The following is a 27,314-nucleotide window of genomic DNA, read 5'->3' as shown; positions in this document are numbered from 1 at the left end:
TAAGTCAGATTTGCTGTGGGTTGAGAGAAAATGAGATATGAGGAAATGGATGCTGTGAATATAGATTGTTTCAGGAAGTTTGGCTCCAAAACCTAAATCAGATCATAATAATTCACTGCTTAAAACCTGCTGATGGATTTCCATTACACTTGAAATAAAATTTATCCTTCAACACGAACTACTAGACTCTACATAATTAGGACTCTGTTTATCAATCTGACTTCTTATGCCATTCTGCTATTCTAATTATACATCAAACTTATTGAAATCTTTCCTGTCCTTGATTATGCCAACCTTGTTCCTAACCTGTGGCCTTTGCACCTTTGTCATTTCCTCTTTTTGGTATATTCTCCCGTCAGAGCTTTGCCAGGCTTATACAACAGTATTGAAGGTATATTGGTCAGATCTCCCTCTGTGTGAGTAGGTCATCAAAGGTCTTCCTTACTAGGTCACTTCTTTACTAGGTCACCAAAGACTTGTTAATTGCTAAGTTCCATTGCTTCTTTTCAGTTCTTATCCTGTTGTTCCCTCAGTTGCACCTGCATGTTGACCACTCCTTAAAATTGCCATCATGACGGCTTTTTACAACCTTTCAGTTGCCATGTTTTCAGACCACTCATACTGCGGCCACATTTCCCCTAGCCTGTGTCTAGCTGGTGACTGAGTACAGAATGGATACTAGAGCTCCACTATTCCTGCCTAACCCAAGACTCCTCTATAGGGCCATTTTTGCTTTGGGGCTCCTCAGTGGCCTGAAATTATCTCACAACTGCATTGTACTGTGAAGCTCTTCCTACCCAGTTCTCCTTCCTTCCCCTTTCTGTTCCCAGGTGTGAGGACAGTATTGTAGTTTGAAGACTCTCCTGCCTTCTGCTTACCACACCTTTATCCTTCACTGATGTTTCCTAGTCTCTTTCATGACTGATTCTATGTTGTCATCTAGAATTCAAAGAACCTAAACTGACACAGCTGTCAGTCATTTAATATCACAGTTCAAAAGTCACTTTATCATGGACCTTCTCAGTTCTGTAGTACTCAACTTGTGGTTAGCTCCTCATTGCCCTGTCTTATTTTCTTTATAGAATTTAACATTGTACCTTTTTTTTTTTTTAATTTAATGTTTATTGTTAAGAGAGGCACAGAGAGAGCAGGAGAGGGGTAGAGAGGGAGACACAGAATCTGAAGCAGGCTCCAGGCTCTGAGTTGTCAGGACAGAGCCCGAAGCGGGGCTCGAACCTATGGACTGCGAGATCATGACCTGAGCCAAAGTTGGACGCTTAATGGACTGAACCACCCAGGTGCCCGAGTACCTTTGAAGTTTTTAAACTGATTTTTATATGCTAAAGTAAATTACCGACATTTTGAACATTTTACCTCAAATACTTTACTTTGTTCTCTAAAAAGGAGAACATTTTCATAAATGGACAAGATGTTATTAAAATGCCTGATGAAATTACTAGTAATTTCTTTAGAACATGTAATCTCCTGTCCATATTCAAATTTCCACAATTGTCTCCATAATGCCTTTTACAGCTGCTTTGTCCAATGTCTTAATCCAGGACAAGGCATTCTATTTGGAGGTAATGTCCTTTAAGTCTCTTTTAATCTAGGTCAATCCCTTTTTTCATGCACTGACTTGTTGAGGAGAGTGGCCATTTGTCCTACAGAATGTGTTACTCTCCAGATTTGTCTGATGCCATGGTACTTTTTTTTTTTTTTTAAGTGGTTTCTCCATCTCCTAATTTCCTATACATGAGAAATTATGTATTAAGATTTACTTAAATTCAAGTTAAACATTTTTGGCTAAAAGATTTAAGAGGTTAGGTGGAGTACTTCAGATTGAATTACATAAGCAGACATATAAAATCTGGTATACTCCAAATCGAGTTGGACTCTTAACGAGCTGAGCCACCCATGTGCCCCTGGAAGTTAACCTTTTTTATTTTTGATGTTCTGATGTTTTTATGTTTGAGGCTCAGTCAGTTAACCATCTGACTCTTGGGTTTCCGCTCAGGTCATGATCTCCCAGTTTGTGAGTTCACGCCCCATGTTGGGCTCTGCGCTGACAGTACTGGAGCCTGCTTGGGATTTTCTTTCCCTTCTCTCTCTGCCCCTCCACTGCTCGCTCTGTCTCCCTCAAAATAAGGTTAAAAATATTTTTAAAAAATGAAGTGTCTTACTGATAAGTTGATTCTTTTACCGTTTTAGTTTGCTCAGTATGAGGCATGTCCTACCAATCTGAAAACTTGTACTAATTTTTTGGTTCTTAGAATATTTCTTCAGTTACGTTTTTGATATTTTTCTGCCTCTTCTCCATTTGTTGCTGTTTCTGGAATTCTTATTAGTCATATGATGGATCTATTGTGTTAATTCTTCATGTTTTTCCAATTTTTCCATGTTTTTGTCTAAAAGCTTTAAGTTCTGGAATATTTCCTCAGTGAAATCATCTCATCATTCTATTACATTTTTTACTTCATCGATCATATGTTTAACAGGCTTTTATTATTATCAGAATGTTACTGTTTCAGAGTATGCTGTTCTCTAAAACAGTTTTTTCTTGACTGCCTCTTAGGAAGCTTAATATTATGAATTTTGATTCCTAAGCTGACTCTGAGTCTTCCTAGATAGTTGTTTTCCTTAGTTTTATCATTCATGCTGCTGATTTTCTTCTTATTTCTGACGGTTTTTGATTCTTCATTCATTCTTAAGATTGGGGTTCGAGGTAGACATGAAGAAAATACTGGGGAGGGGAATCTGGAAGAACTCAAGTGCAGTACTTTTCCTAAAGAGCTTTTAAATTCTGTATTCAGCCCTCTTCTCATTTCCACCCTCTACTGTGCCAGACAACTCTAAGCCTAGCGTCTTTTCTGGACTGTCAGGCAGATCAACTCTCTGTGAAGCTTTAGTCACCTGCAAATTCTGAGGAGTTGCCACTTTGATGGTCTACCTCATTTGTCAACAGGCTTCCATATTGCTTGATCTTTCAGATATTTTTTGAAATACCTATTATGCTAATGGTAGCTCTCCAGATCACTTCAATATTAGAAATTATTTCTCAGGGTGCCTGTGTGGTTTAGTAGGTTCATGTCTGACTCTTGGTTTTGGCTCAGGTCATGATCTCCCAGTTCATGAGTTCAAGCCATACATCAGGCTCTGTGCTCACAGCACAGAGCTTGCTTGGGATTCTCTCACTCACCCACTGCCCTTCCCGCTCTTGCTAACTCTGCCTGCCTCAAACAAATAAAATAAAACTTAAAAAAAATTATTTCTCAGCTATTGTTTTATTAAAGTTTCAAGAGGAAGACTAAACAAATACTAAGGCTTCTATCTTCTTAAACCACAAGTTCTATCTACTTTTGGTTCTGGCTCTGGATTTATTATTTTGATTACCATAGCAGCAAATACATTTTAATATCCTGTAGAGTGATTTTTCTATTACTATTCTTTTTCACCATTTTGTAACATTTAAAAAAAAATTTTTTTTCCCAATGTTTTTATTTATTTTTAGGACAGAGAGAGACAGAGCATGAACAGGGGAGGGGCAGAAAGAGAGGGAGACACAGAATCGGAAATAGGCTCCAGGCTCCGAGCCATCAGCCCAGAGTCTGACGCGGGTCTCGAACTCACGGACCGCGAGATTGTGACCTGGCTGAAGTCGGACGCTTAACCGACTGGGCCACCCAGACGCCCCAACCATTTTGTAACATTTTTATGCAATTTTTGAGATGATCCTTACAAGAACTTTTATTACACTTAAGAAAAAAATTGAGAATTTTCATTTTGATTATATTAAATTTACAGATAAGAGTATAATCAACATTTTTACAATAATGACTCATCCCATCTAGGAGAAAAGCTTCTGTATAAATTTGTTCAAATCTCATATTTTTTAGTAAAATTTTGTGATTTTCTTCCTTCTGATCCTATAGATTTCAAGTTTATTGGTAGGAATTTCATAAGGCTATTATTAACTTGCAACTGTTTGTTGATTTTGTAAGTTTTTCTGAAAATCATCTACTTTATTGAATTCTTTTTTCAATTCTAATAGTTTGATACTCTTGGATTTTTCCAGGTAAACATATTATCCACACTTAACGTTAATTTTATATATCACTTCTTTTTCTTGTTTATTATATCATTGATTAGAATTTCAAAGACAGTGTTGCTAACTATTTTAATGGTGTCTGTGGCAGAGTTGCTAATCCCCTAGCTTAGTTTAGTAATAGATGATCTGACCCCTAGTTTTATCAGGGTGCATGGTTTTTCACCTAGAGGTTTTTTTTCTCTTATAGCAAGGAATGGAATTGTCACTAATTCTCACTACTATGCAGAAGTGATGATTAACTTTCCTGTCATTCTGTTAGTAGGATATCCTGTAGCAAACATTTTAGTGTAACATTTAAAAATCTATTTTCCCAAATTATTTGCCCACAAAACTCATCCTTCATGAAATGACCATAAACATCCCACAAAATTCTAGTGTTTCAGGTACCATGTTTAAGAAACACTAGCCTTTGTCAAGTATGTTGCTCAAGTTAAAAATGTACCTTCTAGAGCTGATTAATATGTATTTTATTAGAAATGGATTCTGAATAGTTTCCCGTGCTTTTTTGGAGGCAATCTCCTTAATGTAGCATTATGATGAATACAGATTTATATTTTGAACTATCTTTGCATTTTTTTTAATTAAAAAAAATTTTTTTAATGTTTTTATTTTTGAGACAGAGAGAGACAGAGCATGAACAGGGGAGGGTCAGAGAGAGAGAGGGAGACACAGAATCTGAAACAGGCTCCAGTCTCTGAGCTGTCAGCACAGAGCCCGACGCGGGGCTTGAACTCACACACCGGGAGATCATGACCTGAGCTAAAGTCGGATGCTCAATCGACTGAGCCACCCAGGCACCCCTATCTTTGCATTTTAGGAATAAACTGTTTGGTTATAGTGAAATGTTCCTTTAAGACAATACCAAATTGATTTTGCCAACATCTAAAATTTTTGCACGTATGTTCATCAATGAACATCAAATATGAGCTAGGCACACACAATGGTGAGCACCACATACACTCTCACTGTGGGGCATACAGTGATTTTAAATGCTTTTGAGGATGCTATGGGTTGTGCTAGCTTCAACACTCAAACTTTTCATCGTGTTTTGAGTTTAAAGCACAATAATTAGCTCCTCATGAATTTTTAACTCGCTCATAACTGAGTGGGCTGGATACCTTTTTATTTTGTGGCACAAATCTTTGGTGGCATCCTATCATTCAGTCCTATCTATACTTACTGACCTAATTCAGTTTTGTACCTTTTTTAAGTTATGTTTTCCTTGAAAAGTGACCATTTCATTTTGATATTTACTGGCAGCATGAAGATGTATCAAGTATTTTAATAATTTGTAAACCTCTCTTTTATTTTTAATTTTCTTAAAGTTTAAGTTCCATGCCCAATGTGGGGCTCGAACTCACCAACCCAAGATCAAGAGTCATATGCTCTACAAACTGAGCCAGTCAGGCGCCCCAAACTCCCTTTTAAAGGACCAAAAACCTTTTTAGTGGCAATATTCCCTTTCCATTTAGACTCAAAGGTGATTTATGAAAGTACTTTAAAAGGGTAAGTTTTCTACTTTTGTTTTTTGGGCAGCTATCCTTTAATTTTTAATTTTAATTTTTATTATTTTTTAAAAAGTTTATTGTATTATTCGAGAGAGGAAGAGAGAGAGAATCCCAAGCAGGCTCTATGCTGTAAGCTCAGAGCCCAACTCAAGGCTCCCTCCCACAAACCTTTAGATCATGATCCCAGTCCAAATCAAGAGTCCCACACTTAACCCGCTGAGCTACGCAGGGGCACCTAACCTTTAATTTTTAGAGTTATACTATCATACTAGTTCTACTTGTTCAAATTTAGCTTATCCTTCTAGGCCTAACATATATGTCAAATCCTTCAAGACTTTCTTCTGCCCTATCCTCCTTTAAACACATATATATCTTTCATACATACGCCATAGTGTTTACATATCTTCCCCCTTCCCCTGCTCGACCCCCACATTCAAGCTGTTTTATTTCTTTATGAAGTTTACAGTTTAGTTCAGTGCTTTGTGGGTTTTCACAGCAAGATTCCATTGAAGGCAACAAATATTTATTGAGCACCTATGCATCAGGCATTGTATTAGGCACTAGGAACAGCGTCAAATGAAAGATGAAATCCTGTACTTTAAGGAAGTCAGTCTTCCTTAGGAGGAGTGTCGAACAAGTAAACAAATTAATTACCCAAATGACCTTCAAGAAGTTAGTTTCGAAGTGAAGATATATGATAATGTGTATAAGCAGTTTACAACCCTGGAAAATAAAGGGCATTATCGAAAAATCAAGGAGAAAGAGAGCGAAGAGAAGGTGAAGTACAGCTTCACCGTAAGTAGCCTAATAATCCAACCCAATAATTTCACAAAAATAACCCATAGCAACTGATTTAGAATCACTTGGCCAGTTTGTAAGGATAAAAGAATGCAGATTCATATCTACTAAAATCAGAATGGGAGAAAAGGATGTTTAAGCCTGTGTTTTAGAACCCCCCCCCCCCCCCCCAAAGTTTTAGAACATGGCGAAGCCAATTATGGCAGACCTCATTCCCCGGCTACTCCCTCCTTCTAGACTGAGGATAGCCCACAGCGTGCCTCTTCTCCCTTCCTTCCTTTCCCTCGGAGCTGTCCGTCTTGTCTCCGGACAAGCGCCACAGATTACAGGCCTCCTTGCGTGAGGCGAGGTCCAGCTACCAACCTCCCTCTACCACGCAAATATCCAGACCCTCGCTCCGCAAAGGATTTGGGGAAACCGCAACAGGCCAATCTAAAGGGCGGGAGGAGGGGCAAGAAACCAAGCGGGAGGAGAGGTTTCTTTGATTGACGCGAGATACACCCAATGAGAGAAGAGGACGAATGACGCTTCCGCCTCAAAGGGCAGGACATTAGCCATGTCAACCAATCCGGCTCAGAAGTGTCTACCTTGTGGGAGGTCCTTGAGGCCAATGAGGTCGTTGGTGTCTGTTGAACGGCTCGTGGAAGTCGTGCTGCCTTGGGTAGGGCGTTAAGGTTGTTCTTGAGAGGAACGTCTCTGTCCGAAGAGAAAATGAGTTTAGCTCTGAGGTCGGTAATGAGGAGGCCGCAAAGCTCTCCACACCTCGCAGCGGGCCCCAGGGCGGGTGTGTGTGGAAGGGAGGCAGTTGGGGCCGAGGCGAGGAATGGGATGCAGTTTGGGACGAGGGAGAGGAGTCTCGGCCAGCATTCCCGCGCCCGGACCCCTCACTCTGGGGGCCGTGGTGTGTCGCAGGTGATGAGCCCCGTGCATTTCTGCTGAGGTAGACACGTCTATCAGTGCGTTGGGCTTTGCACCACCAAAAAGATGGGCTGTTTTCGTTGCGAGGAGGGAGTGAAATATCGCGATGTTTCTTCTCGCGGTTTTTCTGCGAGAAATCAGGCCATGGAGCATCCCTTCGTTCAGCTCCTCCTTCCTGGTCTACGGCCCCACCTCAGCGGCAGTGCTGTCATCATATTTAACTATAAAATTTGGGAATAACATTAACCCCTCACTGCTCTTCTGCTAGGGCCCTATATTAAGGTATAACCGGAGACCCATTTTAATGACTTTAATTGGTAATCTCTTAAGATTTTTCAAATTTTTTAGTTTCTTTGCCTTTCCTTCACTTGCGACCTCTAACCCCCTGTCTGTTGCCCCCAGCCCCATGTAGACGTCAATACCTTAAAAATAGCTAGATACGCCTCTCTAAACTGGTGCCGCCTTCGGCTAGGAGATTCCTGTGGGAACCTTGCGTGGGGCAGTTGTAGGTCTGTTGTGGACTTGGCCTTTCAGAGAAAATGACCCCGGGAAATGTTCCAGCTGGTATAAACCGATTTTCCTCAGCTTTTTTTATTGTACGTCTTCGGTCACTTTCTAATCCTCTCTTGCCTTTGTTGTAGATTTTAGAGAAAAAAATACAGGCAAATAGATAACGTGTTTTACTGAAATCAACCCGAGTTTTACATTTTAAAGTTTTATGAGTTTGTTGGGTTTCAAAACTTGTTTTTATGCAGATGTTGCAGCGGCATTTGAAATTTTGGAACGCTAAGATCAGTATCTCTTAAGGAGGACATTTCTGGCTTTTAAAATAAAATTTCCTTTAAAAAAGTTGCCAGAGTTTATGAGAAACTAAATCTAAATTTACAAGTGAGATTTACAAAACCATAGACTCTTCACTTTATTATAGAAAATTAGCACAAATACTTTTTTTTTTTTTTTGGCGTTTTCATGGTTTGTTTAGACATATCAATGAAAGAAATTATAAATAAAGTGCCAAACTTATGTGTAATCTAAATCACTTGTAACCTACCACGCTAAAATACTTTGTAAGTTAATTGTTAAATTTTAAACTTTTTTGGGTAGAAATTTAGGTAACTTATAAGTGATATCAGAAGTAAACCAAATACATAACGATCATCAGTTAGGAGTTTTCCTTTGATTTTTTAACACTATGTTTAGAGCAATGTAAATAATGAATGCTTTGTTCTTTTGTTGGCGATTTTTTGTCATAAAAACAATGTTTTTTATTCAAGTTCTGATTTTTTCCTCTGTAATATCAGTGAGAATAAACACAAAGCTAGAAGGAAAGAAAGTTAGGTCTTCATTTCTTTGAATAACTTGTAATACTTTTCACTTTTGGAAAGTGCAAATTTATAGCAGCTTAGACTATAGAATGAGCAAGGCTCATGTACGGAAGATTTCTGATTCTCCCACATAACTTCCTTTTTAGAAATTTAAAAAATTATTCAATCGTTAATTTTTTTGTTGCATTTTAATCATCTGGATGCATAGGAGAATAGAATTAAAGTAGGCTAAAAAGACTTTGTTTCTTTTCATTTCATAGAAATGAGCTTGTGGTAGACAAAACAAAGAGGAAAAAAAGAAGAGAACTCTCTGAAGAACAGAAACAAGAAATTAAAGATGCTTTTGAACTATTTGACACAGACAAGGATGAAGCAATAGATTATCATGAATTAAAGGTAATAGTGTAATGTAAAATATATGTTTTTCTGTTAAAATGATGTTCATTTTTGATAATTGGTTAAAATACATTTCTAAAGTATTTAAACTGACTGGTTTTGGAAATATGAAACCATTTTAAATGTTCACAGTTAAATGCTATGAGAAAATTGAATAATACTCCTAACATCTTTTTAGAAATTCCTTTTCATATTGTAAAATGAATAGTGTTTTAAATATAAAAATAAATTTCTATGTAAGGCCTTATTTTTCATTCACATAATTAAAAGATTTCAAACTATAAGATTTAAGCAGTTTTTACTGTATTCTTCTTCCCACTGTTTTGTTTGTTTGGTTTTTGGTGACTCATTCTTTTTTCACGTTGTGAGAGTGTTATTTCTCTTTTAATTTGAACATGTTAGTAGTATATTCTTTATGTACTTTCTCTGGTGCAGACAACATAAATGATATCTGATGTTGACACGATGCTAATGGGGAAAAATGTCAATTTTAGGGCCTAGAATTATTTCTAAAGATGCAAGGGAAAATTGGTGTTTAGGGTAGTACAGATCTCACACTTAGCACAATGAGAAAGGCAACATTTTAATAGCTCTTTAGTTCTTTTTTTATTTTATTTATTTATTTTTTTACTTACCCAGCTTTGATCCATTCTTGCTTTATAATGTCTCTTCCATTTGTTGCCATTGTTATTATTTTGGTTTGGGATCTTATTTCATACCTAGAGCTTCTAGTTAACTCTGTATAGTACCATTAGGTTCATCTTTGTAAAATTCTTTCCTCATTTTGTTCATTGTTCATAAAACTAGTGGCTCCTCGTTATAAACTGCATAAAGTTCACATTCCTTTAATTTTTATTGAATGCCCTCCACACTTTTACTACTAGCTCCTTTTCTCATTTGCTAACCACTTGCTTCCACCTGAGCTCTTCCTGTTCAGGTAAGATAAGCTGCTCTCTTCACTGTCCTCAAACCTCTTTTTTATGGTATCTGTTTGAATACCAGTCATCCTTTTCTTATTGCCCGTCTACTTTATTTCATCCATACATCAGGGAACAAATGGAACCTCTCCAAGTAAGACTTCTTTAGTCAGTGTCATGTCTCTCTTCTTGTAACAGTAACAGGATCTTGGATCTTTTCTTTAAACTCAGGGACCTGAACTACTTACTTAACAACTAATCGTGTAGATTCTTATGGTAACTCTTATTTTCATTCTTTTATCTCTTCTGTTATATAAATTTTTAATATTTATGCTATGCCTTTTTTTTTTGCATTTTGGTTGTTAATCTTTTGAGAGCGAATAACTTGTTAAAATGATCTGTATACTGGGTGCCTAGGTGGCTCAAGTCAGTTAAGCGCCTGACTCTTGATTTTAGCTTAGGTCATAATCTCATAATTCCTGAGATTGAGCCCCACATCATGCTCTGTGCTGACAGCGTGGAGCCTGCTTGGGATTCTCTCTCTCAAGATAAACATTTAAAAAATAAGTAAAATGATCTGTACACTACGTCAGCCTATTGTATAGTGTATTTTATAAACACTTGATTGGTATGTCCTATAAAAGATATATAAATGAAAAAAATTGCCATTTAATTTCAGTAGTGAAGAAAAACTTTCACTTTGTTTTTTTAGAGATATAAAACATGCAACAGAATTAAATGTTTCATTAATGTGTTTACCTCTCTTAAGTTCTGAAAACTTAAGAATTAGAAGTCACTTCTTTTGAAAGAGTGCTTGATAATTTGCTTTTCCCTTTTAATCCAAAAGGTGGCAATGAGAGCCTTGGGGTTTGATGTAAAAAAAGCTGATGTACTGAAGATTCTTAAAGATTATGACAGAGAAGCCACAGGGAAAATCACCTTTGAAGATTTTAATGAAGTTGGTGTGTATTTTAATAGTCTTTGTAATTAGCACTTGTTAGGAAATTATCTGGTTAATATTAGTATTTTTTTAATTCTCTGGGTTATGGAATTTTGTTATAGAACATTGTGGTATAATGTGGATCTCATATGGGGGCCGGGGGACACTCTTTTTACTCAATTTCAAAGAAAATATAAGATTTACAGCTTCCCTGTGGAATTTATCATTTTGTCTTTAGTTCTGAAGATTCTAAGGAACTATTGTGTAGCTTTTTGTGGGAGGATGTTTTTCTAAGTAATATGTGTTTATATTATATGATAAAGGATGATCAAAAAATTATTTTCTTAGAGTAAAACAGAAAATTTGGTATCCTTTTGTATGGAAAATATTTCCTAAGACCATTCTGGTGTGTGATTTTTGTTGGCAGAGTGGGAGAAGAGAAAACCTGTAGCATTTGTTATCTTTGGCTCTAGATGAAGGGCATGCCTTCAGGTTGACAAAGCTTATGAAGGTCTACATACTCTGAGTGACTTGATCTTGGTGAATAAAGTCATCTGTTTAAAGTTGCAAGTGGAGAGAAGATTGTGGTAAAGGAGGCATTTGGCAGACTTAAGCAGGAAAAATCATTGTAGAACAACCAACTAAGCATAATGTGTCATGAGCTTAATATGATTGAATTTTATACAGTTGATTTTCGTGAATTATTTACAGCATATATCAGGCTTTTTAGTATAGAAGATTCTGGAAGGCAAGGACTTTGTTATTATAATTTAAATACATTATGTAGAATATTATACGTAGAATGTATGTATATTCAGGTTTTTATTAAATAAATTTTCTAAACCATTGATAACCACTTTATATGGGTCATGATATATACATTTCATATGTTTTTAGAGATGTAAAAAATTTAGGAACAAATCCAATTACACATACACACAAACTTTTTGTGTAAATATTCAGCAAGAAGCAATACACAAAGCAAAAAAAAATGGCACTACATATGGAAAAGATAGAGTCCTTTCATAAATCGTTGTTTTTATTTTTTTAATCTGAAAACTCAAAATGAAAGTGAAGAGAGAAGTTAAAGGATGAGCCTAAAAGAGAAGGAAAGCACAACACAGAAGAACTTCAATTTATACACTGAGAAATAACTGTTTAGAGAAGCAGGTTGTCCCTTTGGGAAGCATATTGCGTGTGGTTTTTTGGTTTTGTTTTGTTTTGTTTTTTCTAATTGGTAGATTTATTGAGAGGAGGAGAGCCATCTTTATTCTTTCAGTCTTTCAGTGTTGAAGCTCTTGTATAGTTCATGATCTTAGTCCAAGTTCCAACTTAGATTATTTATAGACAGGTGTTAGGATATAGTGACAATGATACCATTAGGAAAGAGCTGCAATTCAGGCACATTTGATACAATGTAGTGGTTTGGCATGGACAGTTTGAAACCAGATTGCTTGGGTTCAGATCTTGGTTTTGCCACTTACTAGCTGTATAATTTGGTCATTTTACTTCTCTGTGTCTCAGCTATAAATTGGGGCTATCTTGTGGGTTGTGAGGAATAAGTTAATAAGTAAAGTGCTTAGCAAGGGGCCTAGCTATAGTAAGTAGTATTAAGTATTTGTTAGTATTACTTTAAAAATTGTCTTTGTTTTATTGTGTTTTAGTGCCTCGTAATAATTGTACATGCATCACTGGAACATAAAAAGTATTGTATTCCATGTATTTATATTTTTCTGATTACCCTGTTTTCATAGTTGCAGGCTATTTTAAGCATTATATCATTGTCATTAATAATTTTATGTAGCACATGTCATCTTAAGTAAATACAGTTTTAAATTTGTGATCTTATTAGCAGTTGAAGCTAAAGTCCCATGCCATATTCACCTTTTCCTGACCGTCCATCTTTTCTGTGTTAATAACAGGGTATGAGGGTGGCTCAGTAGGTTAGGCCTCCGACTCTTGGTTTCGGCTCAGGTCATGATCTCACAGGTCCGTGAGTTAGAGCCCCGCCTCTGGCTCTGCACTGACATGTGGAGCCTCCTTGGGATTCTTTGTCTCTCCCTCTCTCTACTCTTCTCCCCTCTCTCTCTGTCTCCCTCCTTCTGTCTCAAAATAAATAAATTAACTTAAAGAAAAAAGAGAGCATGATTACTGGGTTTCTTCCAGAATTAATGGCCATGGGTAAACTTCTCTCTGACTTTCAAAGATTAAACTTTTGACCTGCTTGAAAATATCATCAGTCAAATAAAAATTTATTACTGTTTAGAAATTGAAGTCAAGAGCTCTGTATTCTCTCCATTTGTGGATTATTTTTCAATAATAACTGACCACAGATGAAGGTGTGTTTTATACTTTGGGACAGATAACTCCAAATCAGAACATTTGAGTCTTAGTTTTATGTATCATCTATTACTAGTGAAGGATACTGTTCCACAGATATTTCTGGATGAAGTCTGACACGTAACCAGAATCTTTGGGCACATTCCATTGCCTCTTTAGAATAGAATATTGTATTACCATTTTGCTTTGCTTATTTAACAAATATTTGCTGATTTTTTTGGCATTAGGTGCTGTGTTGGGTTGAGGGAGGGGAATTAATTAGAAGTTACCAAGAGGGTCTTTCAAGGAGCTTACCATTTAAATGTAAGTAATAATAAGCTGTGGTGTTCTGTGGTAAATTATAATTTTGTTTAAAGCAGGAGTTGGCAGAGAAAGTAGTTTAGACAGAGACCTTATGCCCCCACAAAGGCTAAAATATTTACTATCTGTTTTTTGACAACAAAAAGAATTGTTAATTCCTGGCCTGGAGCAATTGAAGAAGACCTTGCAGAGGGGATTTTTAATTTAGGCCTTTGGGAATGTGAATGGGATTTCATCCTAAGGAGAAGATTGTGGGACGCAGTAGAGAAAGACATTGGAGGCAGAGAAAACAGCAACAACAGAGTGGTACTGGAAGTATAGTATGTTTGAAGTGGAAGCTGGTATTGGGCCAAATAGGTAGTCTTGCATCACATATAGAGCTTGGACTTTAGTCAGCAGATGATCATTGTCAATTTCTGTGGAAGAGAAGATATATTTTAGAAAGGTAACTCTGTTGAGAGTATTAAAGATGGGTTGAAGGGCGGAGAGACTGAAGACAGAAAATAATAGACTTTTTATGCTGAGGGTGGTGAGAATGAAGAGAGAGGCCCATTTAAGAGTAAAAAGGGTAGTATCCTTAGCACTGTAGTAATAAATCGCTGATTAGGTTATTCAGCTTAAAAAATGTTCAGACTTCAAATATGAGAGATTATTTGTTAATGATGCTGTTATCTTTTTTGAGATCCGGCATCAAAACAACAGCTATCTTGGTGATAGTGGGAGGAATTTGAATTTTGAAATGTTGAGTGTAAAATAACTTGTATTTTGGGATAGAAACCCCCAAAAGGCAGTGAGAAATATAGTTGAAGCTGTATTTCTAGCAGCACCTTTAATGATTTTTTAACTTTTAATGTGATGTTTTCTAATGTGCTATGTTCTTAAGTGATTTTTATAATGTGTAAGGTCTAACTATTTTTAGGAAGTATATTTATGGTAGTATAATTTGAAAATAAAGTTACATGGACAGCAATTTGTGAATTAGATTGAAGTCACCTAAGTGTATATTAGTTGATTTATTTTCTTTGGAAAAAAAATGTATTTCTTACATTTCTACTTTGTAGACTAGGAATAGAGCATGAAGGCATGGAGGAGAGTCACCATAAAGATACCATGTTTTAGCTGTCCAGAATTATGGGTATTTATAATTCCTGAGAAAAGTTGTATTCTAAGGCAAAGTATTGATAAAAGATTATATATACACATAAGTCTGAAGTAACTACCACAATTAAAGCACTAGTGGGATAAGAATTTATACATCTTGGAGCCCCATCTGTTCCCCACATCACCCTGTTGCTTCTTTAAGTACATTAATACTTTCAGCAAGCTGCTTTTTTGGTTCACCTGTCATGTAAATTATTTAATTGGTGAAGAAAATTTCTTAACACTTTTTTTTTTCCTTGTCCTGCTTTTTTGTTGGGACTAAATTCAAAATAAGTTGAGTATGTGCCATAGAGTTAAGCATGGTATTTTATTTTGGTGTTATGGCTGTGTATATGCCAACTCCTTTTTGACTGAATATTTATGAGCTTGGGTGATTTGCATACTTATAGTAATATACTTCAATTAGTTACTTGAAACACTTTTTGAATACAGTTAACGGGTAATAGAAAACTATTAAATGTATATGTAGATGATTTAACGTTAGCTTAAATAGGTACTTACTCTAAAACTTACTTAACCAAATACAGTGATAGTACAGCAAAACAACAATAATTTTTTGTGGGCTTAAATTGTATTTTTCCTTTTGAGTGCATTAAACTTTCCATCTATAAGCATTTGCAAGTTTTAATGATTCTGTCAACCTTACTAGAACTGAATTATTTTTAATGGCATGATGAAAGTCATAAATAATTTTTGTTATAGTAGTAGACTAGCTTGTAGAATTACTTCAGAGATGTTTACTTAGATATTTTCAGATTTTTATCTAGTAACTGAAAAAATTTTATACCACAGATTGTTACTTTAATTTTTATTGTTGTGGCTATTGATTAATGACTGTGAATATTAAAAATAGTGTTTAAGTTTACTATATTATTCTATATTACTACCTTTAATCTATTAGAATATATTATTGCTGTTGAAGTCTGATATTCCTCACTTTTAATTGTAGTTTTTTGAGAGTTATTATCTTGGTGAACAAAATGGGCATGATTTTAGAGAGATCTTTCCAGACTTTCTTTTTTGGGGGGCAGAGGGGGAGAGGTGGTTCTTGCTATAGTCATATTCAGTAACTATTTTTCATATTTTTGAAAACCAAGAGTTTCCTCAAATCATGAAGCTATCGGTAGAATTTTCGTCTGTCTGAAATTGTATCTCTGTCAATGATGGCAGTGAATTTGTCAGGAATTTTTGGTCTTTATTACAGGGTTAAATTTAAGGAACCATAATGTGCTTAAGTTCAGCCATCAGGCAGCTTTTATCTAAGTAGCTTTAATTAATTGTTTTGTTGATATACCATCTCTATAGCTACAAACTAGACTTTTTTTGTTTGGTGTTAGTGGGGCCTAGTACAATTCTTGATAATGGTAGACCTTAAATAAATATGGTATGTAGTCCTTTTTATTTTGCCTCTTTGTGTGATAGTTTTGCTTACTCTTATAATAGGATGAATTGTTGATAACATAAAGATTAAATTGTAAAACCCAGATTTGATTTTTATAATTTGAGTTTTACCTTTTGGGTTTTCGGGCTCTGATTTGGCATTTTATTATCAAACTAAATGTTGAAAGATTCACGACTTTAATTCTCATCTAGTACTTTTTGATTTCATGAATGCATTTGTGATTATGAAGTGTTTTTAAATTTTTTTTTAAATTTCTTTTTAACTATAGTGACAGACTGGATATTGGAAAGAGATCCACATGAAGAAATATTAAAGGCATTTAAACTATTTGATGATGATGATTCAGGTAAAATAAGCTTGAGAAATTTGCGACGTGTTGCCAGAGAACTGGGTGAAAACATGAGTGATGAAGAACTTCGGGCTATGATAGAAGAATTTGATAAAGATGGTGATGGAGAAAGTAAGTTTTGAGTAAAACACATATTCTAGGTATTATTACTGATATATGCATATAGTAAATTTTTCTAAAATCAAATGCTTTTCAAGATTTATTGCAAAGTATCTCTATTTGGTATAATTGTTCACCCTATAGTGGGGTTTTTGCATAAACATTTCACATAATTCAATTTAGAATGAAGCAGACCTTTAAAACCAAGTAAACTGGTTGTAATATCAAGTTCCACACTTCAGGAAGGTACTTTACTTTTTGAGCATCACCAAAATCTTTCCTTGAGGATCACCAAAATCCTTCTTGAACATCACCAAAATTTCAGCTACTTGGTAAAAAATGTCCACTTTTTAAAAAGTGTTTATTTTTTTAGAGAGAGAGTGAGTGACTGTGTTCATGTGTGTGAAAGTCGGGAGGGGCAGAGAGAGAGGGAGGGAGAATCCCAAGCAGGCTCTGCGCTGTCAGCACAGAACCCATCACGGGGCTCTGTCCCACAAACCATGAGATTATCATTGGTGCTGAAATCAAGAGTCAGACACTTAACCCACTAAACCACCCAGGCACCCGTAAAACATCAGCCTTTAATGACTTCTTCCTTAACCTACATGCTCTTCTAAACTGTAACTAAGTTCTATTGTTTCTACTCTTTAAATGTTTTGAAACTGTTTTATGTCTTTGTTAACTGCTGCTGCCCTAGTTCTGGCCCTAATTTCTTGGTAGGAATGTTATTATAGCCCCATTCATTATTTCCCTGAATGCCTGCTGGATATGGTGCCTTATGCGCAATCTGGTGCTGCTACACAATGAGGAAGGCAGATGTGGTTTCTGCCCTCACTGACTCTACAGTCCCTTTACCCTCCTAATTGCCCTCTATGCCTATGAGCCTCTACCCTCTAATTTAGTTTCTTGATAACATTCTTTTCTTAAAATACAGGTTTGATGATGTCATTCCTCTCTTCGAACACCGAATGATTCTTCACTACCTACAGAGTAAATTTCAAAGCTCTCTAAGATAGATTCTGCCCTAACTATCCAGTTTTATTTCCTACTGAGCTCTTCAGTGTCCTGCTTTAACTTTCACCTCCCATACATACATGCCTTGACCAAATATATTCTACCCTGAAAACACTTTTTTATGCCATGCCATTCCTTAATCCTAGAATATTCTAATTGCCAGTTTCTGTCTGCTAAAATGTTAGTCTTTCTCTCTCATTCATTTTAAAGTTCCATTTTCTCAAGCCTCCTCTGGTGGCCTCTGTATGAGTTATGGAGACTGCCATTGAGGGTCCATAGCATTTAGAGGAACACGGTATTTTGACAGTTCTGTACAATGCCTTCTGTTAGGTATTTACATGTGTAACTCTCCAGTATATTGTAAGTTCCTTAAGAGCAGTATGGAATCCTATAGGGTGAAAGGCCTGAGGCTTTGGAAACCTACAGATCTGGATTTGAATTGAATCTCTGCCACTTACATAGTTGCTCTGTAATGTTGTGCAAGTTTTCAGTGTTTTCTGAGTCGTGGTTTCCCATTTATTAAAGTGAGAATGGTAATACCTTCCAGGTGGTTGTAAGTATTTAAAGGAAGATATTTGAAGGTGCCTATTACTAAATGGAAACTTGTTTTCCTTTTTTTGTATCTTTACTCATCTTTATATTCTCCTGCATTTTCTTGAACACAGTGAGTGCTCTGACGTTGGTTGATTTAAAGCCCTGACGCAGGAGTGTGTATTACAGTAGATACATGTTGATAGAGTATCACCTATACATACATACATAAATATGTAAATAATGCACACTTTACTTTGGCAATACTGTCATGCTTTAATAAGGAGGTAAGACTAGCTATAAGTTCAGGTTTGTAGATTGTACTTTAGAGTTGTGTATTATACTTTCTCATATTTATGTAAATATTATTCGAGGAATATAAAACTATTTTTTTAATACTAGTTCTTTGAAGGGTATTGATAGATTTATATTTATTTATTTATTTATTTATTTAAAATATAATTTATTGTCAAATTGGCTAACATACAGCATGCACAGTGTGCTCTTGGTTTTCGGGGTAGATTCCCATGGCTCATTGCTTACACACAACACCCAGTGCACATCCCAACAAGTGTCCTCAGTGCCCATCACCCATTTTCCCCTCTCCCCCATCCCCTCAGCAACCCTCAGTTCTCTGTATTTAAGAGTCTAATTATTTTTCAATGTTTATTTTTGAGAGAGAGAGAGAGAGAGGTGGGGGAGGGACAGAGAGAGAGGGAGACCCAGAATCTAAAGCAGGCTCCAGGCTATGAACTGTCAGCATAGAGCCCAACATGGGGCTCAAACTCAGGAACCGTGAGATCATGACCTGAGCCGAAGTTGGATGCTTAACGGACTCAGCCACCCAAGTGCCCCTGTTTATATTTTAAAAAAAAGATGGTTTTTAAAACAAAGATAGTATCCACTGCCTTCATATTTAAAAAATTTTTGTGTCTTACCAAGCTCTTGGCTGTTACCCTAAACTAATTTCAAAGCAGCTCTGTTTTATGAGGGTACTATCTTAAGTAGCATAGAAAATCTTGGTATGTCTATTTCATAAATCGTCAGTAACGGCTACTACCTGTGTCAAAAGATTAGAGTTATTTTCTTTTCCTGTGTTAGGCACATGCAAATTAGGTTTTGGTATTGGCTTAATTTGACATTAAAGGAAAATATTAATTATGAAGCTGCCTCTTAAATTTAAACAATGCGAAACTTTGCATAGAAGTTTCTTGCATCTCTTGTTGGTCCGCTCTGTTTGTTGCTTTTGAAACTCAAGAGTTCAAGCCACATTACTTGAAGATTTTAGTGCGTACTTACTTAAAACATTACTTTGGTTCTCAATGCTAACTTTAAGTCACTGTATAACTGTTGCTTGGGCATCCTACTGTCATTTGTTTAAATGACTAACAGGCAAGTAACATTTTTTCTTTTTTTTTCTAAGATATTGGTTACAAATATAATACAGTGGTGCATAATCTTTTATTGTTAAGATTTGTTTTTTATGCAAGTGGAGGAAGGTGTTCTTAACATGTTAAATTCATCTAATCTAGTATCCAGTCTGGGATTTGAATTTCTGGGGGGTGAGGGACTTCTGAAGTATTACATGGGGTCTAGGTGTATGCATCAAATATTGTCTTTGACCATATGAATAATAGTCTTGCACATGCATACATATACTACTGTTTTTTATTTATATCTATAAATGCTCTTGTAATTGATGAATACTCTTTTTCAGAATTCATAGTAGCTATTTTATATTATCTGTTTCTCAAGCAAGATGTACTAAATTTAACTATTATTGTGGCAAGTCCAGGAAATCATTGTTGAAAGACATTTTCATATTCAGAAACAATGAACTGTAATCCATTTTTAGTCTAGCTTTGGGATATTGCCTTAACTTACATGGGTCTCTGTAGCTGTACGAAAACCTGCCTATTTTGGAAAAAGTATGAGTGGCATTTTAGAAAAACTTGTTAATTTGATTAATTTGGATTCTTTTGGCTGCAGTTTTGTTTAAATATAACCTGTTTTCTTTGTATATGTTAAATTAGTAAAGATCATAATACTTGCTGTCTTTTTTTGTAGACTCTGGTAATTCTTCTGTCTTTATGAATTTTTCATACTTCAGTATTTAGGAGCAGTGAAAATGAAATGTTTATTGTGTATTTAGAATAATAAATATGGTGAAGGAGTTAAAGGAAAAGAAGATATAATGCAAGATCTAAATAGAGCTGTGCTAATGATACAGAAAGAATGCTTTCCCAATTATCACTCCTAAGATCTGTAAAATACAGTAAATATTTTTGGAAAAATCAACATTTAAAAACCCAAAGTGGACCATCTTTTAAATAATTATGATAAGTATTAACACTTATTTAGTAGTTAATACTTGTTAGATTCTGTGCTTGGCATTTACATTTTGTATTATGTCACTTAATTTTCATAATGGCTTTTGTGAAGTAAATATAGTATTATCTATATTAATGCATAGGATAGATGGATGTATCTATAAATGAAGAAACTAACACTCTGAGAGATTTATAACCTGTTTATGCTTTTATCCATAACACTGTGTTACCTCTTATGCTAAAAAATAAAATTAGGTTTCTATGTTTATGGAGTTTAAAAAATTACATGCTATTTTAGTATATAAAATATTCAGTACTCAATATTCAATAAAATACTCAACTGTCACTTCATATGCTAAAATTTGTCTAAATTTTGCTAAAAATTTCCTCTAAAGCCAGGTAGTCTCTAAGGTACTTAATCTACTTAATTTGTAGATAATTTATCTTTATTAGGTAATAAATTCTTTATTTAAAATACCTGTAATAAGATTAACCCAATGAAGTGATTGATTTATGAAAATTTTGTTTAAAGAGATAGTGTAGGAGGGGCGCCTGGGTGGCTCAGTCAGTTGAGCGTCCGACTTCTGCTCAGGTCATGATCTCACGGTTTGTGGGGTTTGTGAGTTCAAGCCCTGTGTTGGGCTCTGTGCTGACAGCTCAGAGCCTGTATGTAGCCTGCTTCGACTTCTGTGACTCCCTCTCTGTCTGTCCCTCCCTGCTCATGCTCACTTGCTCTCTCTCTCTCTCTCAAAAATAAACATGGAAAATAAAATAAAGAGGCAGTGTAGGAGAAAATTGTTATATTTGTTTGATTCAATAAATATTTTATCAGATGCCTATTTAAAGGTGGGCATTGTGCTAGATTTATTAGTATAGAAACTCAATATATGATTGATGGAGAAAGTTATGAAGCTATACGAAAGTCAAAGATCACTACTAGAATTTGTAAGATCATTGAAAATATTACAGGTTATGTGTTCTACTGTGTCATAATGTCTTGCAGATGTTTAGTATTGAAATGCATGGATTCATGGTTCATTACCAGCTTCTGGCCAACTTACTCTTCTTAACTTCTTAGAGCTTATTTTTGCACTATTTTCTTTTTTTAACTATGTTGCTGAAGGTATTCTCATACCTTAGCTTTCTTTCCACTTCCTGTCAAACCAAATCTTATGTTTTATTTTAGAGCACAAATCAAGAATTATTCTTGCCTAAGTTTTTCTCAGAAGTAATGATTTTTCCCATTATGATGGAATTTTTTTCAACATAGATATGTGTATTATTTTAATAATAGATCATGTTTTGTCTTATACAGCAGTTCTCTGTTTCTGGTATGAAACATGACTTACACTGTTATTAAAACTGGAACCAGTGTATTTTTTTCATTCCTGATGTACATATTTCATCTCCTCAATGTGTTTTAATTGGTTAATATTTTTCTAACTTTTCATTATGAATTTTCTCATAGAGGGAAAAAACATTAGTTTAGTACAATACACACCTTTATACCTTCTACCCCTTCTACCTAGATTCAGCAGTTAACATTTTACTGTATTTGCATTGTCCGTAGTGTGTATTTTTTTTCTGGATCATTTGAAAAATACGTCCTGAACTTGACCTCCCTCACATTTTAGCATGCATCTGCTAAGAATAAGGATATTGTTTTTCAAAATTGTGATACCATTGTTACTCCTAAGAAAACTAAAAATAATTTTATATTACCTAATATCTTCTTCACTTAAATTTCAAGATACTGTAGATTAGGAACCCTGGTGTCTGTTTTGGTATATTACACAACTCTTAGGATGGTGTAGGCATTCACTAGGCAATTAAAAATGTTTGAGTCATTGGAATGTTTTCATATATTACCATGTAGAAACAACCTAAAAAGATAATCTTGTAGTTCAGTATTTAAAGATGAAAAAATTAAGACACAGAACTGTTCTGTATCAGAGATATGACTGGAATCCAGATCTTTCTTTTCCTCAGTGTTATTATTATTATCAAAATGATCATTCATAACCAGTGTTTTGTTAAGGTATGTGTTGTTTTGCACCCCATGAAATCACCGGTTTTACAAAGAGGGAGCATTCTTTTCTGAACATTTCTGTTAGTAATTGTGTATATTTGTATATATTGGTTTTAAAAATTATATTTAATAAGATTATTATTTATTTCTAGGTTGCCTTCTTAAATATGATGCTTTATAAACTGTAGGTTCTTACTGAATTTTATTTATAGTTTTGGTAACATTTTCTCTTTATGAGTGATGGTTTCTGCATTTACATCTATATTTTATAGTTGCTGTATTATCTAGCTAATTAAGACTAAATTTGTATCCTTTAAAATTACTATTACTCTAGATGTTTTCAAATGTTTTAAGTGGCTTTTAAATATATAAAAAATCAAACAACAATTTGACTTTTTAAAAAATTCTATATTTTCTTCCTTTAGAATTCTAATGTACATGTATGATAGATTTAAACTTATGAAGGAAGGGATTGCTAAATGAACTCATAGAATAAAGATTATAAAGAGGCTTTAACCATTTAAAAAATTTAAAATTTCAAGCTTTAAAACTATTTTTGCTAGTGTATGTAAATGTTGTCATTATGATAGACTTTTTTGTAACTTAAATGTCTTTTCTGTCATTAATATTATATTCATATTGTTTATCACATTATGTATTTTTGTATTCATGAGGTTCTACTTAATAAACATGGTCAACTTCCTATCAAAGAAGTAAAAGCAAAATAATATGTCTTAATTTATTAACAATTTTGTATAATACAAAATTTAAAAATACTTAGTATAAAATAGTACAATTGTCCTGTGAAAAATTTGTATTTCTGACTTATATTTTCTTTCTTACTGCAGTAAATCAAGAGGAGTTCATTGCTATTATGACGGGTGACATTTAAAGAATTACAAGGATAAACACTAAGAATGTTGCAGTTACATCTCATATTCTATTTTTGTGCTGGAGCCGTGTTAAAAAGAAACCCAACTTAGTTCTCTTTTTCCAAAAGGACCAAAAATAAGTGTCTTATGTATTCATATTTTACTACTGTTAATTTTCTTTGTATGAGCAGTATTGTTAGCACTCTAATAGTTTAGCTTTGTATTTATAATATAGCTTTTATATATATATATATATATATATATAAAAATTTAAAAAATTGAATCACGTGGTACACATTCTCTGAAAGTTTTTTATTCGGCATCAGTAGTCACTTTTGTTTTGATGTACACATTATGCAGACTTTCATTAATAAAGTCTTTATTTTAGTAGTACTTTAAAGTATGGTAAATTTTCTGTTTTATTTTGATTCCGAGTGTCTGTTAACGCTCAATAGTATGTTTCTTAAATCTTTTCTCTTTGAACTACTAGTGTCAGAAAAAAAAATTGAAATACAAATAGCAACAGAATAGCACATTTTTCCATTACAGGTTTGACATTTTATATTTCAATACAGGATGATGACTCAATACACGCATAATTCCTTTTTTAAGAGTCATGTCTTGCAGTTTGGAAGGAAAAAGTGTGCATATAGACCCATTTATCCTCATGTATTACGTTCGATAGCACTTCTCGTGTCTTAACGTAAGTTGTGACAGTTGAATCTGGATATTTCCTTAAACTAATTGAGTACAGTTTGAATCGTCTGATTTCTTGACAAAATGAAAGATTTAAATTTTGGAATTGTGATCTGTTAAGATAATTATCACTCAGTTAAACGTCACAATGATGAAAATAGAAAACTAAGCCACAGAAATATTTAAGATTATGTTTTACCTGTATAAAGGAACATTTTGTGATTTAGCAGGAAACAGTAGAGACAGACTTTCCAGGTATTGGTGGGCTCTTCTGCCTTGTAGAAATGTATGTTAGGGGGGAGACAAGTGGTAATGGGAGATAGGTTGTAGGGAATTGGTACCCATTCTGATCCTTCACTAATTATCTGGTTCCTGCTGGTAGGGTCTCTCTGGAAGAAAGTTGTCTATTTCAGTGACCTTTCTTTAGATTTCTTGCTTTAAATTTAAAGTACAGTAATAATTTGATGCACTTGAAATATTATGAGCTTCCTAGAGTATTCCATAAAGAGTTACCCACTAGAAATTTAACAAACAAATCAGTACGGAATAATATAACAGTGGTGACACTTCAAATAGTTAACTAGAAAGTAAGATAATTGCTTACCATATTAAAATTTAATTTTGAATATGAAATCAATGCTCACAGTAGTAACAATATCCAGGGCAACAAATATTCTTTGAAATTAAAAAAAATTTTATCACCCTTATTGATGAATTGCCTTCTATGTCTTGATCACAAAATATGTTGATTTCCAGGAAATTAAAAAATAAAAGTGAAGAGTAAAACACATAAAAATAAATCTAGTCTTGCTTGTCTTCTGCCACTTTATTAGAACAAATAATCCAAGCTACTTTTTGTCACTTACTAAGATAACTCCTTTGTTCTTAATATAAATACTTATTCTTTGGAATACCAGCAGTTTTGTTTCTTCCCTTCTTACTGTGGGTTGAGGGAAGAGTGCCCACCTTAGTTCGTCATGTTTGTGGAAGTTTTCTCCTGCAGAAGGGTGTGGATAATTTTTTCACTGTTAAGAGTAACTATAGAGTTGAAAGGCCAATAAAATGGCTAGTAGAGGTGGGAATAAAAAGAAAAGAGTGAATTTGCTTTAAGAAAGAAGGAAGTGGAGGTAGATATTCATCTCATTTATCATATTTATTGTCATATTTCTCATGAGATGGCATTTTGTGATGTATAAAAATACTTGTTTTTGCTAAACTTGCCTGCTTAATTGCTGTTCTGGCCTTGATAGTTTGGGATTTGTCAGCTAAGGTCTTTTCCTTCATCTTTGTTACAAGCTAATGAGCCTGTTCTCTAAAGTATGTGCCTATTAGCAACCCTTAGGTTAGAGTGGTGGTAAGTTTTTGAGATGTGGAGGAAATAAACATACTTGTTATGCACTTAGTAAATGATGGGTACTGTGCTAGGCTTATTGAATTCTTTGCTGCAGAAAATCCATACAGTACTTCTAATGGAAGACTTCATTTTTTTTAAAGTTTATTTATTTTGATACAGAGTGAGTACGAGAAAGGCAGAGAGAGAATCCCAAGCAGTCTATGCTCACAGCATGGAACCCAGAGCCCGAAGTGGGACTTGAACTCATGAATGGTGATATCATGACCTGAGCCAAAATCAAGAGGCAGGCACCTAACCAACTGAGCCCCTCAGGCACTCCTAATGGAAGACTTTAAAATTGAGTTGATGTGCCTGTGTTAATGGCCTTACATCAGCAAACACCACAGTAAGTAGATTATCCAGTTGAGTGGCTAATGGCTTCAACTTCAAAAGCCATCTTTCTGATACTAGTTAGTCTCTGGAAATAAATTTTCTGGGGGATTTACTAGTGGTGTCTTCTTTAAAAAGATTACAATGTTTTGAACACCAGTGTGAAGAAGGCAAAAGAATTTTTTAAAAATTACATAAGTAATGCATAAAGATGTTATATAAAATAAAGGATAAAAGAATTTTTTTTTTAACTCCTATCCCCACCCTTCTGAATAATATCAATGTCAGATTTCAGACAAGAGGAACAGTACAACTAGATGTTTTAATAGTGTAGTAAGAGGAATAGGTTAATTTGATACTGGAGAACAAAAAACTCAGAAAGGGAACACTGACATAGATAACTATAGAAAGCAAGTACCATGTCGAGCTGAAGGAATGGAAGATAGAGGTTGAGATTGCCAGAAACTAGAAGCTTGGAGGAAAGGTTCTATAGAGCAGGGACTTGGGGACATTTGAGGAAAGGGTATTGTCAGTATTGGGTAATGATGAGAAGAAGCTGGAGGCTGGAACCAAGTGCTGCCACTGGAATGATGAATTTTTGCCCTGGACATGCGGATAGGAACAATAAGCAAACAGGAAACAGCAGGATTCTTTCCCCTGCTGCCTTTCTTTTTCACTCTTCTAGTCCTCCCTAGTGAAGCCCAAGAAAAATTCAGCTAGCAAAGGAGAACTGTCGTTTACAGAGGTCCAACCCCTGTATTTTGTAGTTAAGTATAGAATTGTGGTTTGGAGCTATGGAGAAAAGATAGCTTAATAACCAGCACAATTGGCCGTATATATTTTTTATCATTGGAACTAGGTTATTAGTGTAGGGGGTTGAGGGAGACTGTCATTTATGTTTGGGGCAAAAGGTGTTCAAAACTGGCTTAGGCAAAGTCTGAGATCTGGATACTTGATCTCTGAGGATAGTTACCATTGTTAATTTAGAGAAGATGATGTGTTTTCCTTTACACTTAGAAGAAACTATAGAAATAAAAGTTTTTTTTTTCACATGAATATTTATGCTGTGCAGCTAAGTTTTATAAAGGAAATGTCTTTTCAAAAATTTAGTAACATTAAATGCTGCTGTGTTCCAGACACACATAGGTATGTACATATATTATAAATTTTAATCTTAATAAACTTCTGGGATAGATACTATTAGATTGACTTTATTCTACACACAAGAAAGCCAAAAGCTTACGGAGTTTAAGTTATTTGTTCCAGGTAACAGAAATTGGAATTAGAATTTGGTCCTAAGCTTTTTCTGACTCCAGGTCTATTCAAAACTACTAGATTATACTTTCTTCTTACAGTAACTTTTATGGAGTATCTCAAGGTATAAAGGATCACACTTTAAAAAATACAAAACTAAAAGAATCTGGAATTCAGAAGCTCAGTAGCAAAAGCATTGATTAAACGTGTATGCTTAATCTAGCATGGCATTCATTTTATTATGTGTTATTCCTTGGGAGTTAGTGTTTGGTGCCATACCTCTAGAAGCTAATAATCTTAGTTGATA

General features: G+C 34.8%; 1 protein-coding gene across 1 annotated transcript; it reads left to right on the top strand.

Moving 5' to 3' along the window:
* The first annotated feature begins 6,981 nt into the window (after positions 1-6,981).
* On the top strand, positions 6,982-23,727 carry CETN3 (centrin 3). Its single transcript, XM_003981145.6, has 5 exons — positions 6,982-7,139; positions 8,915-9,050; positions 10,815-10,929; positions 16,379-16,570; positions 23,311-23,727. The coding sequence occupies exons 1-5, from the start codon at positions 7,123-7,125 to the stop codon at positions 23,352-23,354; spliced, it is 504 nt and encodes a 167-aa protein (XP_003981194.1). The 5' UTR covers positions 6,982-7,122; the 3' UTR covers positions 23,355-23,727.
* Positions 23,728-27,314: the final 3,587 nt, after the last annotated feature.

Source organism: Felis catus, chromosome A1 (genome assembly GCF_018350175.1).
Source record: "Felis catus isolate Fca126 chromosome A1, F.catus_Fca126_mat1.0, whole genome shotgun sequence".
In the NCBI taxonomy this organism is placed as follows: Eukaryota; Metazoa; Chordata; class Mammalia; order Carnivora; family Felidae; genus Felis; species Felis catus.
Note: the sequence above shows the minus strand (reverse complement) of the source record. Positions and strands in the feature narration are given on the sequence as shown.

Bases quoted from the DNA above. Each gene is read 5' to 3' on its own strand.
- CETN3 (XM_003981145.6), top strand. The intron at 9,051-10,814 runs GTAATAGTGTAA...TTAATCCAAAAG, and splicing joins TAGATTATCATGAATTAAAG to GTGGCAATGAGAGCCTTGGG. The intron at 10,930-16,378 runs GTGTGTATTTTA...TTTTAACTATAG, and splicing joins TGAAGATTTTAATGAAGTTG to TGACAGACTGGATATTGGAA.